Source organism: Camelus bactrianus, chromosome 12, assembly GCF_048773025.1.
Source record: "Camelus bactrianus isolate YW-2024 breed Bactrian camel chromosome 12, ASM4877302v1, whole genome shotgun sequence".
Lineage (NCBI taxonomy): Eukaryota > Metazoa > Chordata > Mammalia > Artiodactyla > Camelidae > Camelus > Camelus bactrianus.
The window spans coordinates 15977631-16000730 of record NC_133550.1 but is presented as its reverse complement, the minus strand read 5'-3'; the positions used below and the strand labels follow the sequence as shown (position 1 = coordinate 16000730).

The 23100-nt window shown below is 37.8% G+C and overlaps 1 protein-coding gene across 3 annotated transcripts in view; it reads left to right on the top strand.

Annotated features, from left to right (window-relative positions):
- DIP2B (disco interacting protein 2 homolog B) overlaps nt 1-23100 on the top strand; it is a 194879-nt gene that overhangs the window by 136182 nt on the left and 35597 nt on the right. For all 3 annotated transcript variants that reach the window (XM_074374879.1, XM_074374878.1, XM_074374877.1), the window contains 13 exons: nt 2584-2781; nt 4282-4373; nt 6236-6346; nt 7734-7857; nt 8472-8581; nt 11200-11302; nt 12419-12483; nt 14538-14631; nt 15116-15235; nt 16449-16563; nt 17122-17261; nt 17899-18035; nt 21135-21215. In XM_074374879.1, coding sequence (XP_074230980.1) covers nt 2584-2781; nt 4282-4373; nt 6236-6346; nt 7734-7857; nt 8472-8581; nt 11200-11302; nt 12419-12483; nt 14538-14631; nt 15116-15235; nt 16449-16563; nt 17122-17261; nt 17899-18035; nt 21135-21215 — 1490 coding nt within the window. The remainder of the gene's footprint in view (nt 1-2583; nt 2782-4281; nt 4374-6235; nt 6347-7733; nt 7858-8471; nt 8582-11199; nt 11303-12418; nt 12484-14537; nt 14632-15115; nt 15236-16448; nt 16564-17121; nt 17262-17898; nt 18036-21134; nt 21216-23100) is intronic.

Genomic DNA, 23100 nt, shown 5'->3' with positions numbered 1-23100 from the left:
GAACTATGGACATCTTTCTTGATGCACTGATGTTCAAGGTGCCCATGCCAGCAATAGCCTCTTCAGTCTTTTCAGTACTGTGTATTGACTAGGCAGATGAAGGTCAGGGTTTAATAGAAATCATGCTTGAGCAATTTGCATTCATTCAGAATAAACAGCTTTCTACTAATTTTAAATAGTCAACAGTTATTTTTTTGAATGACAGTTACCTTGGAGGAAAAAAAAACACCCATAGGTCTTTGACAGTGTGGAAGACTGTGCTCCAGGGTGTGCATTGTGGAGGCCTAGTGGACGGCAATAATGTACAGAGTTTTATAACCAGAGCTATGCCTACCATATATATAGTCTGTCCATAAAACAAAATAATTATTTATTTTTTATTTTTTCATTTTTCAGTTTTATTAGGTAGAATTGTTACAATTTGCACATATACAATATATTGCATGTAAATATATATACACAATATACTGCAAATATTTTTAAAATTTACATATACGTACTGTTCATTGTTTCTAAGAATATTTAGAGCTTTAGCTTTTTAAACTTATATAGTTATCAAAGGAATAAAGCCAACCAAAAAATAAGAATTAATTCAAAACGATACATACACCCTGCTATTAACAGCAACATTCTTTATAATTGCCAAGATAGGGAAGCATCCTAAGTGCACATCAATAGATGAATGGATAAAAGAAGATGCAGCATATATATGTAATGGAACACAACTCACCCATAAGAAAGGATATTCTGCCATTTGCATTCCTTCATTCACTTTTTTTTTTTTTTTTTCACTTCAAAAACCAGAATTTTATAACTGGCATAAACATTTCCACTGCATCAAAAACAAAACAATTTATTTAGAATCACCCGTGTTTATTTTTATACTTAATCTGGTGGTTTAGGGTCTGGGAATATGCAAATATTATTTACCTAGGGTAGTGACTTGGAAAGTGAAACTGTTTCGTTAGTTTTTTATTAGTGGAAAAATGAATGAAGACATTCTAAGTAAGTTTCCCAAACCTGTCTTTAAATCGAGCTGTAAAATACAATTTATTTCCTATTTCATTTGCCATTCTAGTACCTGCTGCTCATCCTGTCCATTCTCTCTTCTGTGCTGCTTCTCTTATCCCCGCTTCACCTCGCTGATTCCTACCCTTCTTTGAAGACTCGGCTCGGGCATTACCCGCTCCAGGTGGGGGCCCGGTCCTCTCACTTGGCTGGCATGGCCCTCTTCTGCCCTCTCTGTGCACATCTCGGTCACGCACTGCCCATGTTTACTTAGCTGTGTGTATGAGTGTGTCCCCGTTGCACTCTAGGTACTCCTGGAGAGCGTGGGCTCTGTACTCCGTGTACCTGGCATTATTAGAAGCAGTAGATGTTTGTTCAGAGAATGATATGCACAGCATTTATCTTCTCATGTTTATCACATCCTGTGCACATAATTGGCACTCAATAAATAAATGACCTTTTGTTCTGAATGTAAATTATCTTTCCTGCTATGAAAATATAGGACTTTCTTTTGCTTTTTAATGTTTGTATACTTGCTTATTGTAGACAAATTAAGAGGACTTTAGTTTTGTCTAGACAAAAGAACATGAAATAGTATTCACCTCCAGTTTCTGGAATTGACCATGTTTGTAATCTAGTGCTTTTTTTTTGTCCCCAAAGTTCAGTTCAATTTAATTGACATTGATTGAGCAACCATTATGTATTAAGCACTATAGGCAATAAGAGGAATAAGAACCATGTCATCTCTTGAAAAGCTCTCAGTCTAAGGGGGAGAAAAACTTGTGCAGTAACAGAAGTTCATGTGCATCCTGAGTGCTTTAGTAAGGGTGGACTAGCACATGGTGTGAGAACACTAAGGAAGGAATGACCAGGGATGGCTTCCCGGGGAATTTACCATTCAAGCTACATCCTGAGAAGGATGAGTACAACTTCATCAGGAGGCAGAGGGATGGGCCGTATGAGATGTGTGCAAAGGTATAGAGAGACATAAAAGGAACCTTGTCTTTCATGCCCATTACTTGCCTGAGTCCAGTAATGACCCTGCTGTAAACAATTACTATTTCCATTTTACAGATGAGGGAAAATGAGGCTCAGGTAACTCATTTTCCCTAAAGTCATGTTAGTAAAAAGTGAAGGTAAACTTGGGTCTTCTGACTCACAGTTCAATGCTTTTTCATTAAATGTAACCTGGTGGAGTGGAACCTGGCTGTCTAACATTTGGACACAAACTAAAGATTTAAAAATACATTTACTAAAAATTGTAAAATTGCTAAATGGAATTTTATGCTTTGTGCTTTTTTGTATATTCAATGATTTGCTTTGTCAAGGGTCAGAATTTGTTGCATAAAATATATTAAATATGATTTTACAGTTATGTGGGGAAATGAAATTAAGGCGGCCCAGTTTGTGGATTACCGTTTTTAAGGCTGTCCTTTCCTCAAGTGAGTTTAAGCCAGATAAAGATGAAGGGAAAGGGGAAATATATTTGAGATTAGAGACCTAAGTTGTGTTAGTTGGTATTTGTACTTACTTCAGATCTTGTTCTCATAACCTGTTGGGGTTTTTTGGGCACAGTACCTCAGCCAGACCCCAACCAACCCAAGCCAGAGGGACGGCAGATGACCCCTGTGAAGGGAGAGCCATTAGGAGTCATCTGTAACTGGCCACCTGCTCTTGAGTCTGCTCTGCAGCGCTGGGGCACCACTCAGGCAAAATGCCCCTGCCTGACTGCACTGGATGTAACGGGAAAACCAGTTTACACTCTTACTTATGGTGAGTTTACAAGGGTCCGACTCCTTCCTTTTCTCCTAAGAGTTCTTCAGATTATCATGGGTAACGTTTTTATCTTGCTGTTTTAGCAGTTACTGGTCATTGTGTTTCGGTAGATCTTTTATATTATTTTAAATGGGATCCTAAGTTCAAAGTACAACTGTTGGCCAAGTATTTTCTTTTGCTAAAGTGACTTGCAAGCTAGCTAATATTTAAAAGAGCCAAAAGAAGAAAGAGACTTTGTAGATCCACTGATACTTAAACATGAGGAGAAAATTTTAGGAAGACGTTAAGATTAATCCTGTATGGTAAAAATCAGGTCATTTTATCTAAAAATTGAAATTGGTTTCTTTTTAGATCTTTATCACGTACTTCATCCTGCCTCTTGCATGTAATAGGCATGAAATTCTATAATGAACAGAGAACCAGTACTTTTCCATTTAGTTTTGCATCCCAGCTAAAGTGTTTATTTTTTAAATAACTTATTTTTTCCTTATGTATTTTTGAAGCAAGTTTATTTTTATTACTTCTTTTTTAAAAATAAGAATAGGTTCAACCTGGCTGTGAGATTTTGTACTAGTTTATTCAGGCAGATTCCTTTTTCCCTTCACAGGTGGTATACATTGTCCATAGACCTAAAGAGAGAATAATTTTAGAGGAAAAAATAGTTTTTATGTAAAGAATTGTACGGATTGACCTGAGTTTCCTTCTTCATTGCCCCTCTAAATGAGTTGTGTGTAAAACTGACATATCTATGCAAAATAAAATGATTTATCTTTTACTTTCTTCATAATCTAAAATAAGAATTTCTGAGGGTGGTTGGGGGGAAGGAGCAGGAAGAGGGGAAGAATAGGCTTTTCCCCCCAAAAATAGTCTTTAGCATTCATTTCAGAAGCTGTACATTAATCCCATCCATATAACCCTTAGAGAAAGCAGTCAGCTAGCCAAGTCTTTACATGTTTATGTAACATCTTTGAATATATTCATGTTTCACATAGTTAATTTCCATTTTATTATCTGTTTTTACTGAAATCAGTGGTATGGCATGCTCAGTCATTTGAGTCATACTTCTGCTTTGCATTTACTTCAAGTATCTAATACCATATATGTAAGTGGTTCTTCAGAAAAAGCTTAGAAAGAAGTAGTCTTCTGATTTTCAGTCCTGTGATTTAAAAAAAAAATGGTTTCCTTCCCTTTATATCAGCAGCTCATATTATTTCTAAAGACACTCAGATTACTTCAGGAAAGAATTTGAAATATTTTATAGATCAGAGTGGGGTCCCGATGTTTTCTTTTGGCTTGAAGGTGGGGCTGGCTTTCGTAAACTGGTGTGACTGTAAAGCAGTCTTTATGGGAGAGGGCCTCTCTTTGTGTTGGGGTGATGCTTGTGTAATGCGTCATTTGCCAGTGGCCCTTACACTATTCAACGTGCTGATGGACTGAGTGCCCTCCTGCTGAAGTAGGCGTATGTTTTTCTATGAGTATTTTCTTTTCTTTTCCCAGGAAAGTTGTGGAGCAGAAGTTTAAAGTTGGCCTACACACTGCTTAATAAACTGGGGACCAAGAATGAACCTGTATTAAAACCTGGAGACAGGGTAATTGGTTTTTTTATTTTAGGGAGGTGATGCTATATTTTCTAACATGCACATTCTGGATTTTTAATGTACAACAGCACAATTGATATAACTCTTACTCTTAAAAAATGAAAATGATTTGGTCCCAACCCAGGTTATAATTCTGGCATTCATAGTTTGAAGGATATTCACATGTCTCTTTTTGTAGCTCCAAATCAGTAAACTCTTCAGGTACTAATGAAAATAAAAAGAAACCTAAGTCTTTTTGGAGATAAATATTTCAGTAGACAACAAAAATAGTAATCAGGTTTATGCTTTGATTTTTTTTCCTTGAAAAATGCCCCATAAAACTTCTAAAACAAAGATAAACTACAAGGTCCTACTGTATAGCACAGAGAACCGTTTTCAATATCCTGTAATAAATCATAATGGAAAAGACTCTGAAAAATAATATGTATGTATGTATGTATACCTGAATCAGTTTGCTGTACACCTGAAACATTGTAAATCAACTATACTTCAATTAAAAAAAACTTTTTAAAACAATTTTCTGGAGTTTTATGTAGAAATGGAGGGAGATTTAATTACTTCTAAGAAGAAACAAATTAGCATCATTAATTTCTTCTTTAATTGGAGGTGACATTAAATTTTTTCTAGTATTTAAAGATTTTTTCCCTCTTTCTGAATATAATTACTTCTAATCATCAAACATGACTTTTCATTTGAGATTGTGGAATGAAACACCAACTACATCCACAACAGAATTCTTTTTAGTTAGGTTCATGATTACAGAATCTCCTAAACCAGCCTTTTAAAAATACTTTTGCATTGTGGCAAAAGGCATCTAAAGCATGGCTTTTACTTATAAGTATGATACGTGAGTGTTTCCTAATCTTCACCTGAACCGTAAGAAGGTAGTTTTGTGTCTTCCTAACAACATGGACACTTGTGGGCAGGGAGAAAATGTGTTGTTTAAATGTCTTGTGGAGTTAGTAACTTTTAGAACTCTAGAAGGTTCAGAATTGAACTTATGTTGGGAGTGAGTTAAGAGAATTTGAAAGCAAAAGAAGGGAAAATAAGAATCCAAAGACATAAGTAAGTTTCACATGTTAATCTGTGACTATCCAAGTCAAGTATCAAATTCCACAATGATAGTGACTGTGTTTTTGCATTTCTTGGGTAAATTAGGAAGAGTCAGTTGTCCCTAGGGTGCATTACAGGTGAAATCACAAGTTTGAACATATTATGGAGGTTTCACTGTTTATCTTTTGTAAATGAATTGACTTTATATGCATAATAGTTTCTGCCAGTATTTGCCATTATTACACCTGTCACCAAATGCATTGTTGGTTAAGTGAGTGAGGATTAATGCAGTGAATTTATTTATTAAAAAGTAAGAAACCTTAGATTTGCCCTAAGATGACAATTGAGTCAATCAGTGCTTCTCTGCTTGCTTCTCTGCAAGAGGAGATATAAGGCTTATTCTTTAATATGCTAGTCTGTCTAGAGAGATCTGTCACATTTATGTTATTGCTTAGCCTTGCACTAGAGTAAATTTTCTTAGATTTCACAAGTAATTAACTTCTTACTTAAGGTCACTTGTTTACTGCTAAATTGCCAGTAGAATTAAGGAAAAAATTCTTATGGTGATGATGATGAATTGCATTATAGTCCCCAAATTGTGTATGGTATAATCTTGGGAATGACAAGAGATCTTTTTAGATTTGTGCATCCTTCTCAAGAATTTAATTTTCTTTACTCTATTAAATAGCGTGATTTATTGTGTTCATGATAAATGTCGTAAACAAGTGTATTACTTAGTGATATTGAAAGCATTAGTCTGTTTCTATTCCTCTGTTATTGAATGGCATTATACATTTTAGGTGGCCCTGGTTTACCCTAACAATGATCCAGTCATGTTTATGGTGGCTTTTTATGGATGTCTCCTGGCAGAAGTGATTCCAGTGCCTATAGAGGTACCTCTTACCAGAAAGGTAACGCTGACTTTAAGAGAAACGCTGCCTGATGTGACATAGCGGGCATCGGGTTCTTGGATCAGTTAACTCAGTCACAACATAAGAATCAGTCTGGATTGGGGATATAGCTCAATGACAGAGTGTGTACTTGGTGTGCATGAGGTCCTGGGTTCAATCCCCAGTGCCTCCATTAAAGGGGGGAAAAAAAAGAAACATTCTGGCCATTTTCTTAAGTACTGAGCTTCACTTTCTAAACACATGAAAGTTGTAGAAAATTTATTTATTAATATTTATGTTTCATGAAAATAATGCATTTTCAACTAAGGCAGAATTTTTATAGTATTATGTATCACTTAAAAATCTTGGGGACATACTTGTCAATGATTACCAGTTATAAAGAGTATATTCTTTCTTCAGAGTCTATAGGTAATCCACATTTACAATAAGTGAAACCTTTTTGTAAAGAGATTGCCCTTAAGTGTATCATAACATCTAGAATTTCCATGAAGTCAAAGGGCCATGCAGTGTCGTCATCTTACTATTCTGGGGATAGGATATCCTCTGACAACACGTCAGCCTTACTGAAATGAAGCATATGTAGCAAATTTCAAAGTTTAACTGAATGATTTCTTCATGAGCTATTTGACCCAATTTTTTCACACAGTTTATTATTGAGAATTGATGATGAAGACAAATATGGTGGAGACTGTGGATTTACAAGAAAAAAATATTTTCTGTAAAGAATAAAAGACAAATTGGTGACATCCCTGAAACTCTGGCTGATGGGATATAGTATCTTTAGCTTGGCCAGAAATCATAGGGTTCTTAAATTATTAAGATGGCAGTGCTTATGTGGCTTCATAATGACACTTTTAAAATGACATTTTAATGGAAATGCTTTAGGCTGTTTCTTTTGGTCTTTTCTTTGCTGTTGTTGTAAGGCTTAAATCTACCTCCTTTAAAATAGAATAACATGGACTTGGGTATAACCATGTCGTTGTAAATCTGGACATTTGATGTCCACTTACATTATTTATTTTGTTCTGACCCAAATTTCTTTGCTTTTGGAGATTTGAGGGTATTGCTCGGTCAAGACAACTTTAACCATGTTCACTTTTATTTCATTTGCCTGAGATTAATCTAAAAGAGGAGCATTGCTGGCCTTTGAATAAAATGGTCACATTTGGCTGGTGGAATTCATGATTAGCAGTGTCAGATTAATAAAATATTTGATTTGCACTCACAAAATCATTGTACTGTAGAATTTATTTAGAAGAACATATTGTCACTGGATTTTGACAGTTGCCAGATATCAGGGGGGTCCATGAATGTATGACACAAGTGCCAGAGCATTACTGAGTGTCAGGTTTTGGGCTTGGGGGTGCTCATTATCTTTTCTCCACAGGATGCTGGAGGGCAGCAGATTGGCTTCTTGCTAGGAAGCTGTGGTATTGCCTTAGCTCTTACCAGTGAAGTTTGTCTAAAGGGATTGCCAAAAACCCAGAATGGAGAAATTGTACAGTTTAAAGGTTAGTAATATTTGTACCTGAATTATGAGTTGAAAGTTAAAGCTGAGTGCTTTTAATTAGTGTTTTAATTTAATAATAGTTAAGTACTTAACATACGTTTTCTTATTTAATTCTCACAGCCTTATGAAGTAGGTACCATTATTATCCCCGTTTTACAGGTGAGGAAACTGAGACACAGAGAGGTTAAGTAACTTGCCCAAAGTCACAGCTAATAAATGGCAGAGCAGCGATTTGAACCCAAATCTGATTCCACAGCCCACACCCTTAACCTTTATGCTGATGGTTGGAAAAGCTACCACTCTGTTCACTAAAGCTAAATGCTACATGTAGAGACAGAGGATAGACCAGTAACCTCAGTGGACTTCCACTGCCAAATGGACCTCCCAGTTGTTGAGGTAATGTCAAGGCCTGGCATTAGCATGTGGAACGATTGTGCTTTTGAAAGAAGGTATACTTGTCTGGTGTTTTATCACTGAACACTAATTAAAATAAAGTACTTTATTGATTGTAAAATGACCTTGATTTGGTCTCTTGATATTTAAAATGACCAGTTCATTGTGAACTTCTTTCCTGATGGCTTAGGCAACTCAATTTTTATTTTGGGTTTGATTTAGGTTGGCCCCGGCTCAAATGGGTTGTAACAGATTCCAAGTACCTTTCAAAGCCACCTAAAGACTGGCAGCCCCACATCTCACCTGCTGGTACAGAACCAGCATACATTGAGGTAAGTCTTGTGACTAGGATACACATTCTGGCTTTTCCTCTGGCCTCGATTGCTATCTCACAAAATATGAAACTAACTTTTTGCACTTTTAATGTCAGTAGATCCTCCTAGTTTATTAGATTTCCATCTTTTTGCTTGTAACATGCCTTACAATGGACCTTCTAATTATTTTTAACATAAATACACATTTAAGAGAAAGACAGCAGAGAAATTGATCTTTGCCATGTAAGAAAGTTACAAAAGACTTAGAGAATTTCAGAGATTTAAAAAATAATTTACTGACATATTTCTCTGCTGCTTTGAGGGCAGAGGTTGAGGGGTGGTGCAGTGGGAAGCAAGAGACTGGAGAAATGAGAAGGGAAAATTGCTGTGCTTGTAAAAAAACAAATTTAGGAGATAAAAGAAAAAGAGCAAGAAAAAATGGATGGCTAGAGGGCTTGGTATGGAAGGTTAGTGCAGGAACTTGATTGATTGGTAGCATGATTCAGTTGAGAAATTAAGCTCTACTGCATACCAGGCAGCAGGCCAAGTGCTCTAAATGCATTATCTCACTCAGTCTTCGTAAGTACCCTGTGAAGTGGGGGCTTGTTATTAAACCTGCTTTGTAGATGAGGAATCTAAGGCTTAAACTAACTTGACTCACCAATCAAAGGTTTGTCTAAAACCTTGACTCAAAAATGGCTGAGCTGGGAATCAGACTCACATCTGTAAACCTCTAGAAGCTATACCCTTGCCTACTCTGCATGTTGCTTGAGACATATTAGTAAATACTCACCAACTGTTTGCTAAATTAATGAGTAACATCAATAAAAAAATTTTTTAAGCCTTTGTGGAAAAAATCCACCCAACCTGGAGCCCTGTGGCGAAAACTTTGGCTATAAGAGGAAAGAAAGAAGGCAGTAGCTTTGAGAGGTTTGATGTTGGATGCAAGGAGGAGTACAGGCTATTGAAAAACCAAATTTAGTGATCAGCTCTCAACCCATATCCTCTCTCAGTGATGACATGGGTCAACACTTCATCCTCCTTAAAACTGCTCACTGGCTTCCCTTCCCTTATTTCTCCTGCCTCACTGACCACTCCTTCTCAGTCTTCTTCACTGGTTCTTCCTGAAAGGTGAAGGGTCCTTCATTATGTGGTCCCTGCTTAGCTCTCTGGCCTCGTGTAGAACTACTGTCCTCTACATTTCCAGGCTTCTGCTAGTCTGAATTAACTTGCAGTTTTCACTTAGGACCCTCTTAATACCCAAAGAATATCGCTAGTGAGTGTCAAGTATCCTGTGGGTAATTGGGAGCTGTTAAAGGGTTATCAGCAGAAGAGAGAAGAATAAATATGTTGTTAAAAGACTTACCTGTTTGGTGGGGTTAAGAGGGGAAATGGGGAGCTTTTACAGTTATTCCAACTCATGGTGATGGGGATGGGGAGAAGTGGATGCAGTTGAGAGACAGTAAGGAAGCAGGAGAAGCAGAACTTAGTGACTGATTCTGGAGAGGGAGGAGGCTAGAAAGACAATCAGGTTTCTCACTTGGGCAACTGGGCAGACGATGGCGTCCTTCATTAAGACAGAAAATACAGCAAGAAGGGTTTTCCTGGGCAAGGGGTGGGGGTGAATAATTAACTGTTGGCTACACTGGGTTTCACAGGACTGTAAGTTGTTTCGAGGAAACAGTTGACTCAGTGTGGATCTCTGGAGAGAGGTCTGGGTTGAAGATAAGAGAAGCAGGAGTCATCAGGAATGTGGTGTCCTGATTGAATAAAGTGAGAGAGAAGAGGAAGAACAGAGCTTTCAGGGAAAGCCAACATTCAAGGGATGGGCAGAGAAAGTGAAGGGTAGGAAGAGAATCAGAATATGAGTAGGAAAGAAGGGTATCACAAAAGCCAAGAAAGGAGAGGTGGGAGGGTATAGCTCAAGTTGTAGAGCGCATGCTTAGCGTGCACAAGGTCCTGGGTTCAATCCCCAGTACCCCCCTCTAAAAATAAATAAATAAATAAATAAACAAACCTAATTATCTCCCCTGGCCCAAAAAAAAAGCCAAGGAAGGAGAGAGTGTCAAGAAAGGAGGTATTACATGTTACAGAAAGGTCTGATAAGGTATGCAATATGTCCTTTTGACTTAACAATAAAAACGTGGTGGATCTTGGTGAAAAGCAACTTGAATGACACATCAAGTTAAAAGCAAAATCGTAGCTGATTGACTTGTAGGAGTGACTAGGCATTGCTTGGTGTCCTCTCCCAGCTGGGAGCTGCTGGTAGACTGGACCACAGCTTATGTACCTTTAGCTCTGCCCGCCGTGCTTGCTCTGCCCTTGATGCCGTGCTGTTAATGCAGCTTAGGTCATTTGTTTGTTTTAGCTTCTTTAGCAGCCACTTCACACTGATGACTAATTAAGCTTTTAAGACACATACTTTTGTTGAGCTTTATCATTCCCCAGTCCTATCTTTGCGTGATTAGAGTCTGGGGCCCAAGTGCGTAGCCTCAGATACTTATATGAAACATGTTAAATTCAGCCCATTGTCATGGCTTTTCTGGGTTTCATTTTTTGGATTCTAGTTCTGTCATTTGAAATAACCCCTTTAATTGTTTCTTGTGTTTTTGTTTTTTGTGGTTTTTTTTTTCTAGTATAAAACAAGCAAAGAAGGGAGCGTAATGGGAGTTACAGTATCCCGCCTTGCAATGTTGTCTCACTGCCAAGCTCTGTCCCAGGCCTGCAATTATTCTGAAGGTCAGACTTCATCCTGTGACTGCCCACATTGTGAGCTCAGATATATGTGACTACGAGCAGTGCTCAGTGACTGGATTCCAGTTAATGACCACATTCAGAGGGAAATGTTCTAAGACACATTCTTGGCTTGCTTTTGCTTTCTTCTTTTTCACAAATACACTGTAATTTAAAGGAACTAAAATTCTGGGCAAACCAAATATGTAAAGCATGATTTCTAGAGTGCAGAAATAGAAAACTAATTAAAAGCATGTGTTCATTAGCTGCAAAATGTCAGGTATCTCCATCTCCCTGTGTATGTAGAGCTGCCACCAGCTGTATGTTTGGATTTAGAGTCAGAGTTTCTGCTACCAAAAAACACAAAGTCAGACACAAAAAGTATTCAGGATTGTTGGACTTTTAATGTGCTGATATGTATTGTGCAATGACTATATCCTTTAGAATGTTCTTCAGAATATTAATTTTTTTTAGTGTTTTATTTTCCTTTCATAGAATGGAACAAGTTAATACATGCTCATTATAGAGCAGCATTCTTGTCTGGAAATGTCAGGAAAATGGTTGATTAAATTATAAATAAATTAATATACTCTGAGGCATTAAAACTTATGTTCTTGAATATTAAAGATTGTTTCAATATATCAAGTGGAAACAAATTATAGATACAGAGCAGTGTATGCCAATTTTGTTATGTCAGATATCTGTCTCTAAGTGTACTTAAAAGTATATGTACGTGTATGTAGATATTATATATATGTATACACACCAACATGCTTTATTTTCTCTAGGAAGTATAATTTTTTACATATGTTTGTGAAACTTCCAAAGTTTCTAAAATAAACATGTGTTCCTTATGTAATTAGGAAAAAAGTTACTATCTTTCGAAGACAGTGCCTAAGTCACGGAATTTCAGACTCATTGTTTCTTCTGTGACCACGTCACCCTGTGATCAGTTCCCCAGCCAATTTGTGGGGACCCTCAAGTAATCAGAAGACCCTGAGAGCTTTTAGTGATTTCTTTCAAAGTAGCAGTCAGTTGTTTAATAGAGGCAAGTGGTATAATTTTGCTATTTAACACTAAAGATGATTTCCTTGTGTTTTTTCCTGTTTTTTTCTATTTTAGGGGAAACAGTAGTAAATGTTTTAGACTTTAAGAAGGATGCTGGGCTGTGGCACGGCATGTTTGCGGTAAGCTGTACAGAATTAAGGCCTTTGGTGTAAATTGTGCTTACGATTCAAGTCGTTATGCATGCTGTGTAACCACAGCATCTCAGTGCTTGTTTGAAAGTTAAGCCCCTAAAAGATCAGTAATATTTTCCAGGGGAATTTGATTTTGTGATACAAATGGGATTTTTTTTTTTTTTAAGGAGAATGTAATTCTGTTTTTTCCTTCATCGTGTGGTTGGGCATACCCTTCACATAATAGTATGTAGTAGAACTTAGGATCAAAAAATTTAAAAACATCTGCTATGATGACGCAAAGCCTAAAAAAAATCTATGAATAATTATGTATTTATTTATGATTTAAAAACATATGTTTGAGATTTACCCCTTCTCTTTTCTGAAGAAAAAATTACATAAATATGTTAGAACTTTACAGCTGTGGTGAATAATCCTTTCCATTGGACAAAATGTCTTGAATGACCCCATGCCACCAGGAAAGAATAGAGTCACAGGGTAGTTCAGGCTGCTTTCCTGACAGAGGAACAGGTAACATGCCAAGGGAATTAGAGAAAGGTGAGTTCCTCCCACCTGTGGCCTCAGTTTTTATGGAAGAGGTGACAGTTGAGTTGGACTTTGAAAAATGGGTAAGATGTAGCCATATAGAGGTATTTGGGAGGTGGAAGTAGAGAGAGAGGGGACATATCAAGTGGGAAAAGCTACATATGTAGCATGGTGATTAGGAGAGAGAAGAGCTACAAGACCCTAGAGTTGAAAAAGACCTTTGAGAGTAGCGCATCTAGCTTCCGTGCTCATCGCGGGAGTCTGAGAAAGACTGGGCGGTGAAGCATGGGGAGCACGAGGAGGATCCCCTTTCCCACAGGACCACTCAACTTAGTAAAAGTCTGATTCCTTGAGCACCCATACTTTCTAGCTTTTTTCTGAAGCCCTTCCTGTTTTGTTTTTTATCAGAAGTTAAAAAAAAAACAAACCCTTGTAAGGAGTTAGAATCTTCTCTCTGTGATCCACATAGCAAGACACGGACATGTGTGAAGCATGAGTTATAAATGCCATTCTTGAAGTCCAGAAGTTTGTCACCAACATTTGAATTTGAGGGAGGGAGGAGGAAAGAGGTTTGCAGTGGTATCTTGGTCTCTTTGGGCCACTTAGGTGTTTAATAAAATGGCCAGTCTAAATACCAAGACTTAGTCATTCTGTCCAGCTGGCTCTCCTTGGCGGACAGAGGTTCCTGGGTGTGTTTGGTTTGGGTGACAGGAGAGACACCGAATGACATGATCCCCTCAGGTTACTCCGCTTGATCTACCCAAACACCTAACAGGTCTGGGCAGGACCTCCTGTAAGCAACAGGGGCTCTTTCATTTCTGACTTTGTAAGACCCAGCCCTGTGTGGTATGTGACAAGCATGAACATGATGTAGATTAGAGGGTAGCTTGGCAGTTGTCTGTTAAATTTAAAAAGCGCATATCCTATGACTCAGGAATACCACTTTTCGGTACCTACCCTGAGGAAACACTTGCACATGTGCCCAGGAAAATGAGTATAAATATGTTCCTTGAAACATTGTTTGTAGTAGCAAAAAAAAAAATTGCAAGTAATAGGGAAATGCCTAAATAAGTTATGGATAGTCATTCTATGGAACACTATGCAGCAGTTCAAAAATACTATGTAGCTCTCTTACACTGATGTGCATAGATTTAGCTTTAAAACAATTTTAAGTGAAAAACAGTAAGTTGCAGACATACGTATAGTATGATGCCTTTTATGTTAAAAATACTTTTATGTTTCTATGGGGACAAATATATATGTAAATATATAGAAAAAGGACTGGGAAGGTCCATTCCAGATTCATAACAGTGATTGTCTACGAGGAAGAACGGAACCAGGTTTGAGAATAAGTAGCAAGGAAGGCTTCTACCTTATAGTTAATATTTCAGATTTTTTTCAAAGAGCATGTATGAAAGTATTTCATGATTAAAATTGTTAGCAAAATACCAGTTCAATCTTAAAATGCTAAGTATGTTTTAGGTATTGATTGCTTTTTATCTTTCTTTGCTTTTCAGAATGTAATGAATAAGATGCATACAATTAGTGTACCTTACTCTGTTATGAAGACCTGTCCTCTATCTTGGGTCCAGAGAGTACATGCCCACAAAGGTAGTTACACACAGCATCTGAGCTTTAATTATGTGACTGTTTGAACTAAGATCTTAGGGATTTTCAAATTACTCTTCTAGAAACATAATTCTATGCCTTGGTGCCTTGACAGATTTTAGAGTTGAGGTACTATAGAATTAGATACGTTGTCTAGTTGATCTCACTTGGTGTCCCTTCTTAAAAATTGAGATGACTGCCTGAATCTGAGCCTCGAGTTAGATTTATTGGGGTCTTTGGTGTTCAGAGCCTCCTTGGCTGGGATGTGCGGCCTGCCTGCAGGTCACAGTTGGCAAACAGTTGTGTGTCCAGTCAGTAGCTGCTGCCTCAGAGCACCTGGCACCGTTTCTTTGAAACCTTTTTTATTTTCTCGAAGTGAAAATCTTGATTTCTAAAATAAGTAAAAATGTGTTTATTACAGTGTATTAAATATCTCCCTAGTGTGGTGTGTGTACGTGTGCTGACTTTATCCCTTTTGCATTTGTAGCCAAGGTAGCTTTAGTCAAATGCCGAGACTTGCACTGGGCGATGATGGCACATCGGGACCAAAGAGACGTGAGCTTGAGTTCCCTCCGGATGTTGATTGTGACTGATGGAGCTAATCCCTGTGAGTGTTTCTAGAGTGTTGGTCTGAGAATACCGTTTCCTTGGTAGGCTGAAGTTTTCATCCCCTTTCTGTAAGCATTTTCTTAAACATCTGCATTGAGAGATAATTCACATACCATAAAACTCACCCATTTGAAGTTTACAGTTCAGTGGTGTCAGTATATTCACAGAGTTCTACAACTGTCATCATTGTCCTAAGTTTAGAACTTCATCATCCCAAAAAGGAACCTTGTACCCATTTGTAGTTACTCCCAGTTTCTTCTCCTCTGTCCCCCAGCCCCAGGCTGTCTCTGCATATTTACCTGTTCTGGACACTTCATATTAATGCAGTCATACCCTATGTGACTAGCTCCTTTCACTTAGCATGTTTTCAAGGTCCGTCCATGTTGCAACATGTGTTTGTATTTTATTCCTTTTTATTACCATATAATATTCCATGTGTAGATATACTACATTTTATGTAGTCATTCATCATTTGATGGATCCATAAGCTTTTAAACTCACTCCTTACTCATTTGGATCCTTTATCACATAACAAAAAGAGTGATAAGGTGACTTGATGTAACCAAGTGTCTGGCCTTTATGTAAATTCCCTGTCAGCAAATCAAAGGAGTTTACAAAAGCTTTCAGAGATCTTTCTGTGTTACCTGCTTTTCCCCACAAGCACCCCGTCCTGAGCCTGCACAGGGTAGAGTCAGGTATAATGTTAGATACTACTGTGCTCTTTGTCATCATGGATTTTTGTCCACAGTCACAGTGATCATCCTGGCATAAAATACAGACATGGGACTGACCTTAAACAAGTCAGAGAGTGCATGAAGAGGATGAAACTAAGCTAGAATATTTGTACTGCACTGACTAAGATGCACTAGTTACTTTGGGAAGAGTTGCTCAGTTCCAGACTGGCTGGAAGTTGCAGTTGTTGCCTGTAGGGCATCTCCACTGTTGATTGGGCGGTTTGGTAGGAGCAGCCTATTCCAAGGTGTAACTTTAAATAGTGTCAGTGACCTTCTGTGGGCTGGACGAGCATTCGTTTGTCCTTGAAACCTATCAACCATCTCACAGGCACAGTGAAATATTTGCATGGAATTAATGACGTACAGTGAGCATTCCCACGAGAAACAAACGTTGTTGGCTTTCCACCCTTTACCAGTTTCCTGTGGTAATGAAAATCACATTTGCAGCTTTCAAGTTGATCTGTTTCAACTCCTCAGGGTCTGTGTCATCCTGTGATGCCTTCCTGAGTCTGTTCCAAAGCCATGGTCTGAAACCTGAGGCCATCTGTCCATGTGCCACTTCTGCTGAAGCCATGACTGTCGCAATCCGCAGGTATTTTTCACAGTGTTGGTGCTCTTGGTGTATGTTAACAGCTTTGATCAAATGTGCAAAACTGACCAGGCGGTGACAAGGGGTACTATCTAATTTTCTGCTTCATAAGCCGGAAAGTGAAAATGACTTTGTAAAGCAGTTTGAAGCATCTCATTTATTTTTCCCACTCTTGCCCTAAGTATAACTGATAAACTGAAATTTCACTTTAATTATTACCATATATGTGAATTGTTTCTTTTCCAGTCTTATTTTGTTCTTCAGAATCCTTAGTTAGCATCTTAGACTGGAAATAGACTGTTCTTGACTGTAGCTTACGTACCTATATATGTAGTACACCCTAGCTGATATATTAACTGATTAAAATTTACTTTTCCACCTGAGTGAAAGTTGACCATGCTTTGCACATGTGAATTTTGATTAATTTGGCATGTTATTGATAGAGAAAATGAGAATTTGTGTGTGAGTGTTAGCCAGAGGAAATTTCCTTCCCTACATACTCATACTTTTATCTTAATAACATTTAATTTGCCAAATTTGATGAGTTTATTTTGTTTTCAGACCTGGAGTTCCAGGGGCCCCTTTGCCAGGAAGAGCCATTCTCTCCATGAATGGATTGAGCTATGGGGTAATACGGGTCAATACTGAAGATAAAAATTCAGCACTGACGGTCCAGGATGTGGGACATGTAATGCCCGGGGGTGAGTTCTCAGGAACTCCATTCAGTTTGTCATAAAGATTTGTCTTTAGAGAGAGTAGAGCCTGATAAAATATGAGATCCAAAACCAAAATTTAATACTTAGTCACTTAATTTTTCAAAGCCTCTCTAATAGTTAGGTGATTCTAGTTATACCTACCTTCCAGCAGAATTGTAGGATTTAATTGTGAATGCTTCAGTTACAGTTGTTCACATGGAAAGCTAAGTACTGAGTGACCCTAAAATTGTCTGGTTTTCACTGTAATTGCCAAAACATTGGGGCAGGCAGAAAGTTAGAGTACACTGCTTCTTGTGCATGTTTGAGTTTGATCTAGGGAAGGGTAAATTAAGTTAATCTGTTTCTTTGAACTTCAATGAGTCACTGTCTTTAAAACCTCCAGTCTGCATCTATTGTATGTTTTATTTGCTGAATTTAGAAAATTATTTGTTTATTATCAGGGCTAAAAGATGGAAATTTCAGATATACTTATGTAGTATCAGATCTTTTCTTATCCTTCCTGTTTGGCATTCTTTCTTAATGCCACTCAGTAAATGCACGAGTTTCCTGGGTTCATAAGGACGAAGCTGTTTTTGTGAAGGTTTTCCAGACTGTCCCTTGACTGCACTTTTCTGTACACTAGGGATGATGTGTATTGTGAGACCCGATGGACCTCCCCAACTCTGCAAAACGGATGAAATTGGAGAAATCTGTGTCAGCTCCAGAACAGGAGGGATGATGTACTTCGGGCTTGCTGGTGTGACAAAAAATACATTTGAGGTACACAGTGTTACAGGTTCATGGGGAAAATGTTGGGTGAGGTCAGGGGGTCCCTAGGGCAGCTGCGTCAGCTGATGGGAAGTACCACGGTGTAGCGCTCAATTGTGTGCTCAGAGCCAGACCACTGGTTCCAGCCCTGTCCCTGCCACTCATTCACTGACCTCTGGCAAGTTGCTTAACCTCTCTGTGCCGTAGTTTCCTTCTCTTGAAACTGTGAGGAATCATAGCGTCTACCTCAGGACTGTTGAGAGAACTAAGTGAGTTAATGTTGATAAAGTGCTCAGACCAGCACCTGGCACACAGGAAATGCTGTGGTTTATCTGTTAAATATATAAAGAGTTTAAGAGGCTGCCCCAAAATTCACTCTGGTGCATGTGCCATGGTTTGGGCTGCATAAACCCCAGGATTTAATTCTGAGAGAGCAGTGAGGATGGGTCTGCCTCTCAGGAGTTGGCTCGAGCTAGCCCAGCTTGTAAAGATTGATGTAAACCAGAATGCCAGCTCCCTACTGAACCTGAAAGCCGATCCTGTCACGGGGGCAGATTGCTTCCATTATTCAGTCTTTCAGTCAGAGAAATATTTGTTGAGTACCGTCTGTGTGTCTGGCACTATTCTAGATGCACGTGGTATACATCAGGAAAACAAACAAAACTCCTCAGATAGCTCATATTCCAGTGGAAGTAGCACATCATTTTCCTGCAGGCAGTTCTGCATGTGAAGCTGAATTATAACAAAAGTTTGTCTAGTGAGCCTGGAAATCAGAGCAGGCGTAATTAATTGTCTATGTGTCATAATTGGGGTTAACCTGCCTCAGGGTACTTTTTAGGGAATGGAAGACTCCAGTGTACGGGCCATGTCCCCTTCACACTAGACAGGGCTCATATGACCTCTGCCTGTTTTCAGTTCTTTGAGCTTTCCTTTCCTATAATCTAGACTGGTGGTTCTCAGTCTTGGTATGGCAGAGCATGTCTGTCTACCATCCGATTTGAAAATCAGTGCATGTAGTTATATAATAATAGGTGTAAATAGCGGGAGAGTGTTATCTACATGAATGGTGTGGGGGCTGAAAAAGGTTAAGAACTCCTGGGCTGTCCATCATCTGTTTACACAGCCTAAGATGGTATAATATAAATTATAAAGTGTCTATTGTTACCATCATCTTCATCATCACTACTCCATTCCTGGCCTGGCTTCAAAGGTTGTGACCAGTTCCCTTTGATAGCAGTGGACATTCATAAACTCTTAAGGCATATGTTTACTGCCATCCCTCTGGTTTACTTTCACAGGGGACTAATTACCTCTGTTGAATGTATATTCATTTTACTAATTTAAATCTCACCTTATTTCTCTTACCTTTGAATGCTTGGACTACATATGTTTCCAATGTCTGAGTTTTTCTTCATTGCATTTTCCTTACGATGAACAACATCCTCGAGCAGGGTTTGATGATGCTAATAGTATTTTATTACATGGCCTTTCCTGGGAGAGCAACTGCCTAGCCAAAATTCTCAGATTTAATACTGAATTGCTAGGTCCATAGTGATGAAGAAATTTTGAAATCTGCAGTATAAATTTAATGATAGTGAAGTAGAGTAAAAATCCTAACCAAAAAAGGAGAAAACTCTACTGCTTTGGTTTTGCAAATTAAAGTTTCTAATATTTTTCTCACTGAATTTTTATATTTAAACCTGGAGAGAATTTTCCAATGTGGTTAACATTTCACTAGGACTAAAGACCAAGTAATGACTGGTCAGAAAATAAAAGTGTATTTTAAAAATAAGCTCCTGGTGAGGAAAACTTTGTAGCACATATCAACACAGAGAGCTAATTTTCCATCTTCATCCCTTACTAGCCAGCTATTTGATATGAGGCAAATGAAACTCTCTGTGCCTTACTTTCTCATCTGTAGAATGAAAGTATTCATTCTGTTTCATACAGTTTTCTTAAGGATTAACTGGACAATATTTACACCTCTGTGTGGCACATGATCAGTATTTAATAGATGTTACCTTTTCTTATAATTGTTCCCTATATAAAAACAGAAATCTTAAAAATTAAAGGGAAAACTGCAATCAAATAGAAAAAAATAGACAGGACACATGGATAGACTATTCACAAAAGAAATACAAATGGCCAGGAAACAAAGGAAAAGAGATTCATCCATATTAGTAATAAAGAAATACAATTAAAATAATAGCAGGGTACCTTTTTTTGTCTACCAGATTGGCAAAGTTTAGAAAAACTGATAACATATAATACTAGCCAGAGTCTAGGAAAAATATTCTAATACAGCATTGCTGGAGTGTAAATTGCTATAGTAATTTTGTACAACAGCCTGTTAAAATGGAAAAGACTCATGCCTTTTGTATAAATGCACAGAAATATGTACAATAGTATTCAGTAAAGCACTGTTTGTAATAGTGAAAAATTAGAATGACCTATCTAGCCAGAAAGACTGGTTACATTCTAATAGTACTAACTCTGATGGTTTCCTGAGTACTGATCTGGTCCAGGCCATGAGTTTATGTCTGCAAATCTGTTTATATTCTTTAAAGCGAAATGAGAGGCACTGGGAGTTCCAATTTATGACCAAAGAAACTGAGGTTTAGAGAAGTCCAGGAAACCTGCCCAAAGTCCACATTACTAGTGAGTGGCGGAGCCAGAAATTGAACCTACATCTTATTCCAAGGGCTATATTATGCCATCCCCAATGTGATGGTTTATTATAGGACTCCTGTACAAAGGGAGCTAGATTGACTGTTACCAGCTTATAATAAAGGTATCCAAAATACATACATTATGTGAAATACATACATTATGTGAAATACATATATTATGTATATATAATACAGAATATGTGAAAAAAGCAAGTTGCAAAACAGTATGTGTAATATGATCCTTTTTTTAAAAAAAATTCTTATGTTAATACATGAATCTAAAAAAGTCCGGAGAGATAAACAGCAAGTTATACTTGTTATCTCCTAAGGGGGTGGGATTACTGGATTCACCATTTATATAATTTTAATTTTCAACAAGCATGTATTTAAAAGTCTTCTTTAAAAAGCTAAGATTTTTACTTTCTTCCTTCTGTCTTTTAAGGTGATTCCAGTGAATTCTGCAGGCTCCCCTGTTGGGGATGTCCCATTCATCCGGTCAGGATTGCTGGGCTTTGTAGGGCCGGTAAGTGATGGTTTCATGTTTGTTTTGGTGCATCTGTTCCAATTATTTGCAGTTTAGCTCACAGAACAAATTCTTATCGGTCCAAGAGTGTTACACGGCCACTTAACTTATGTTTAGAGCAGTTCCTGTAAAAGTGTCTAAAGTTAGTTAATGTTTATTACTTCCGTTACCCAAATTCATTTTATTCCTTCAGATTAAGATATTATTTTTTATTTTCAAAACTCTTTTCATTTATTCTTGCTACCTTGCTTTGATTTGATTAAAATGTTTCAAATAAGTTAGAAGAGTTAGAAATAAGTTACTTTCAGTGGCAAAGGGAAACCATAATAAATAACGCAAAAAGCGCTTTCACACAGATTATTAGTACTACACCATGTGTAACAGAAAATTCTTTGAATGAAAACAATATGTTTTTCAGCATATGATATTTACAGGCACTAGGTTTACAGAGAGAATTAGGATGCAAAACCTATTGTCTGAGAGTTCGCAGTTAGTTTCATGAGCCAATAAGGAAGGCAGAGAGCCAGAGCATGAAGCGCTTTGCATGACATAATGGGAGGTTTGGATTTTGTTTTGTAACTAATAGGCATCCATTATCATAGTTGAGTCCACACACCTCCATCCATGTCTAATTACCTTCTTACTCTCCTCCTCTTAACAGTTCAAATTATATAAGAAAAGATCTGATTTTATTTTATTTCTTCCCCACCATTTATGGCTGGTTGTGGGAGTGACAGCATTCCCCTAAGAGAATTGCTCTCCTAGAAAGAGACATCTACAGCTACTGTCTTGACTTCTTCACTCAACACCGAGAAATTCTCAAAGCCCCAGCTCCATTCCACTATTGAGCCCCACAATGTAGCTTTAGCCATCACATCTGCATTCCAGGAAGCAGGATAGAGGACAGGGCACAGCCCTTAACATTATTTTCTTGAGGGTGGAGAGTATAGCTTAGTGGTAGAGTACATGCTTAGCGTGCATGAGGCCCTGGGTTCAATCCCCAGTACCTCCGTTAAAGAATAAATAAATAAAAATATATAAACCTAATTACCTACCCCCAAAATTAAAAATACATAAATAAAACTTAAGAAAAAATTGTCCCCTTAAGGAAGAGTCCCTGGAGCTGCTGAGCAACCCTTCTGCTTATATCTCGGTCTTCTGAACTAGTCACATGGCTACACATAGCTGCAAGGGAGACTGAAATGCAGTCTTTATTTTGGTCAGTCTTGCCCAGCTAGAAATTTTGTTACTATGAAAGAAATGCAGGGGCATTGAGGGACTAGCAGTGACTGTCTTGTTGTCTTTATTTACTTCCACCATAGCACTTTCCAGACTGTTGGAAATGGCTGGTTCTCTTCTGTCTTCTGGGATGACAGTAGCTCCCTGAGACTAGAGGTTATGTCTTGCTTACATAGCCCAGTCGTTGTATGGCACTCCATTGTGCTTAGTAAATCCATGAGTGACATTCAAACAGAGATGACTACTGGATAACTGAATATATGCAAATGGTCCGAGAAATTTAGGAATTCTGTAACAAATGAGTCTGGGAGAATTATTGATAATAATTATATGAAATAATAAATAATAGAATTATTTTTACAGTGATGCTTTTAGGGCATTGACAGCAGACTTTCCTGTAGCTCAGTTATTTTATTAAAAAGAAGAGGCCTCTATAATGTTCCTTAGACCTTTCTTCATTAACTTTAATCTTGCCAGATGGAAACATTACCCTTATAAATCTGAGACATTCATTCCTACATTAAAACTGTTTTAATCTTTTCCTGATTCCAGTGTTAAATGACCTACCAGCTTTCTGCATCCATCCTATAAATAACTATAGAAGATGAACTAATACATAATCGTGGCTGGGAAGATAAACTGGGCT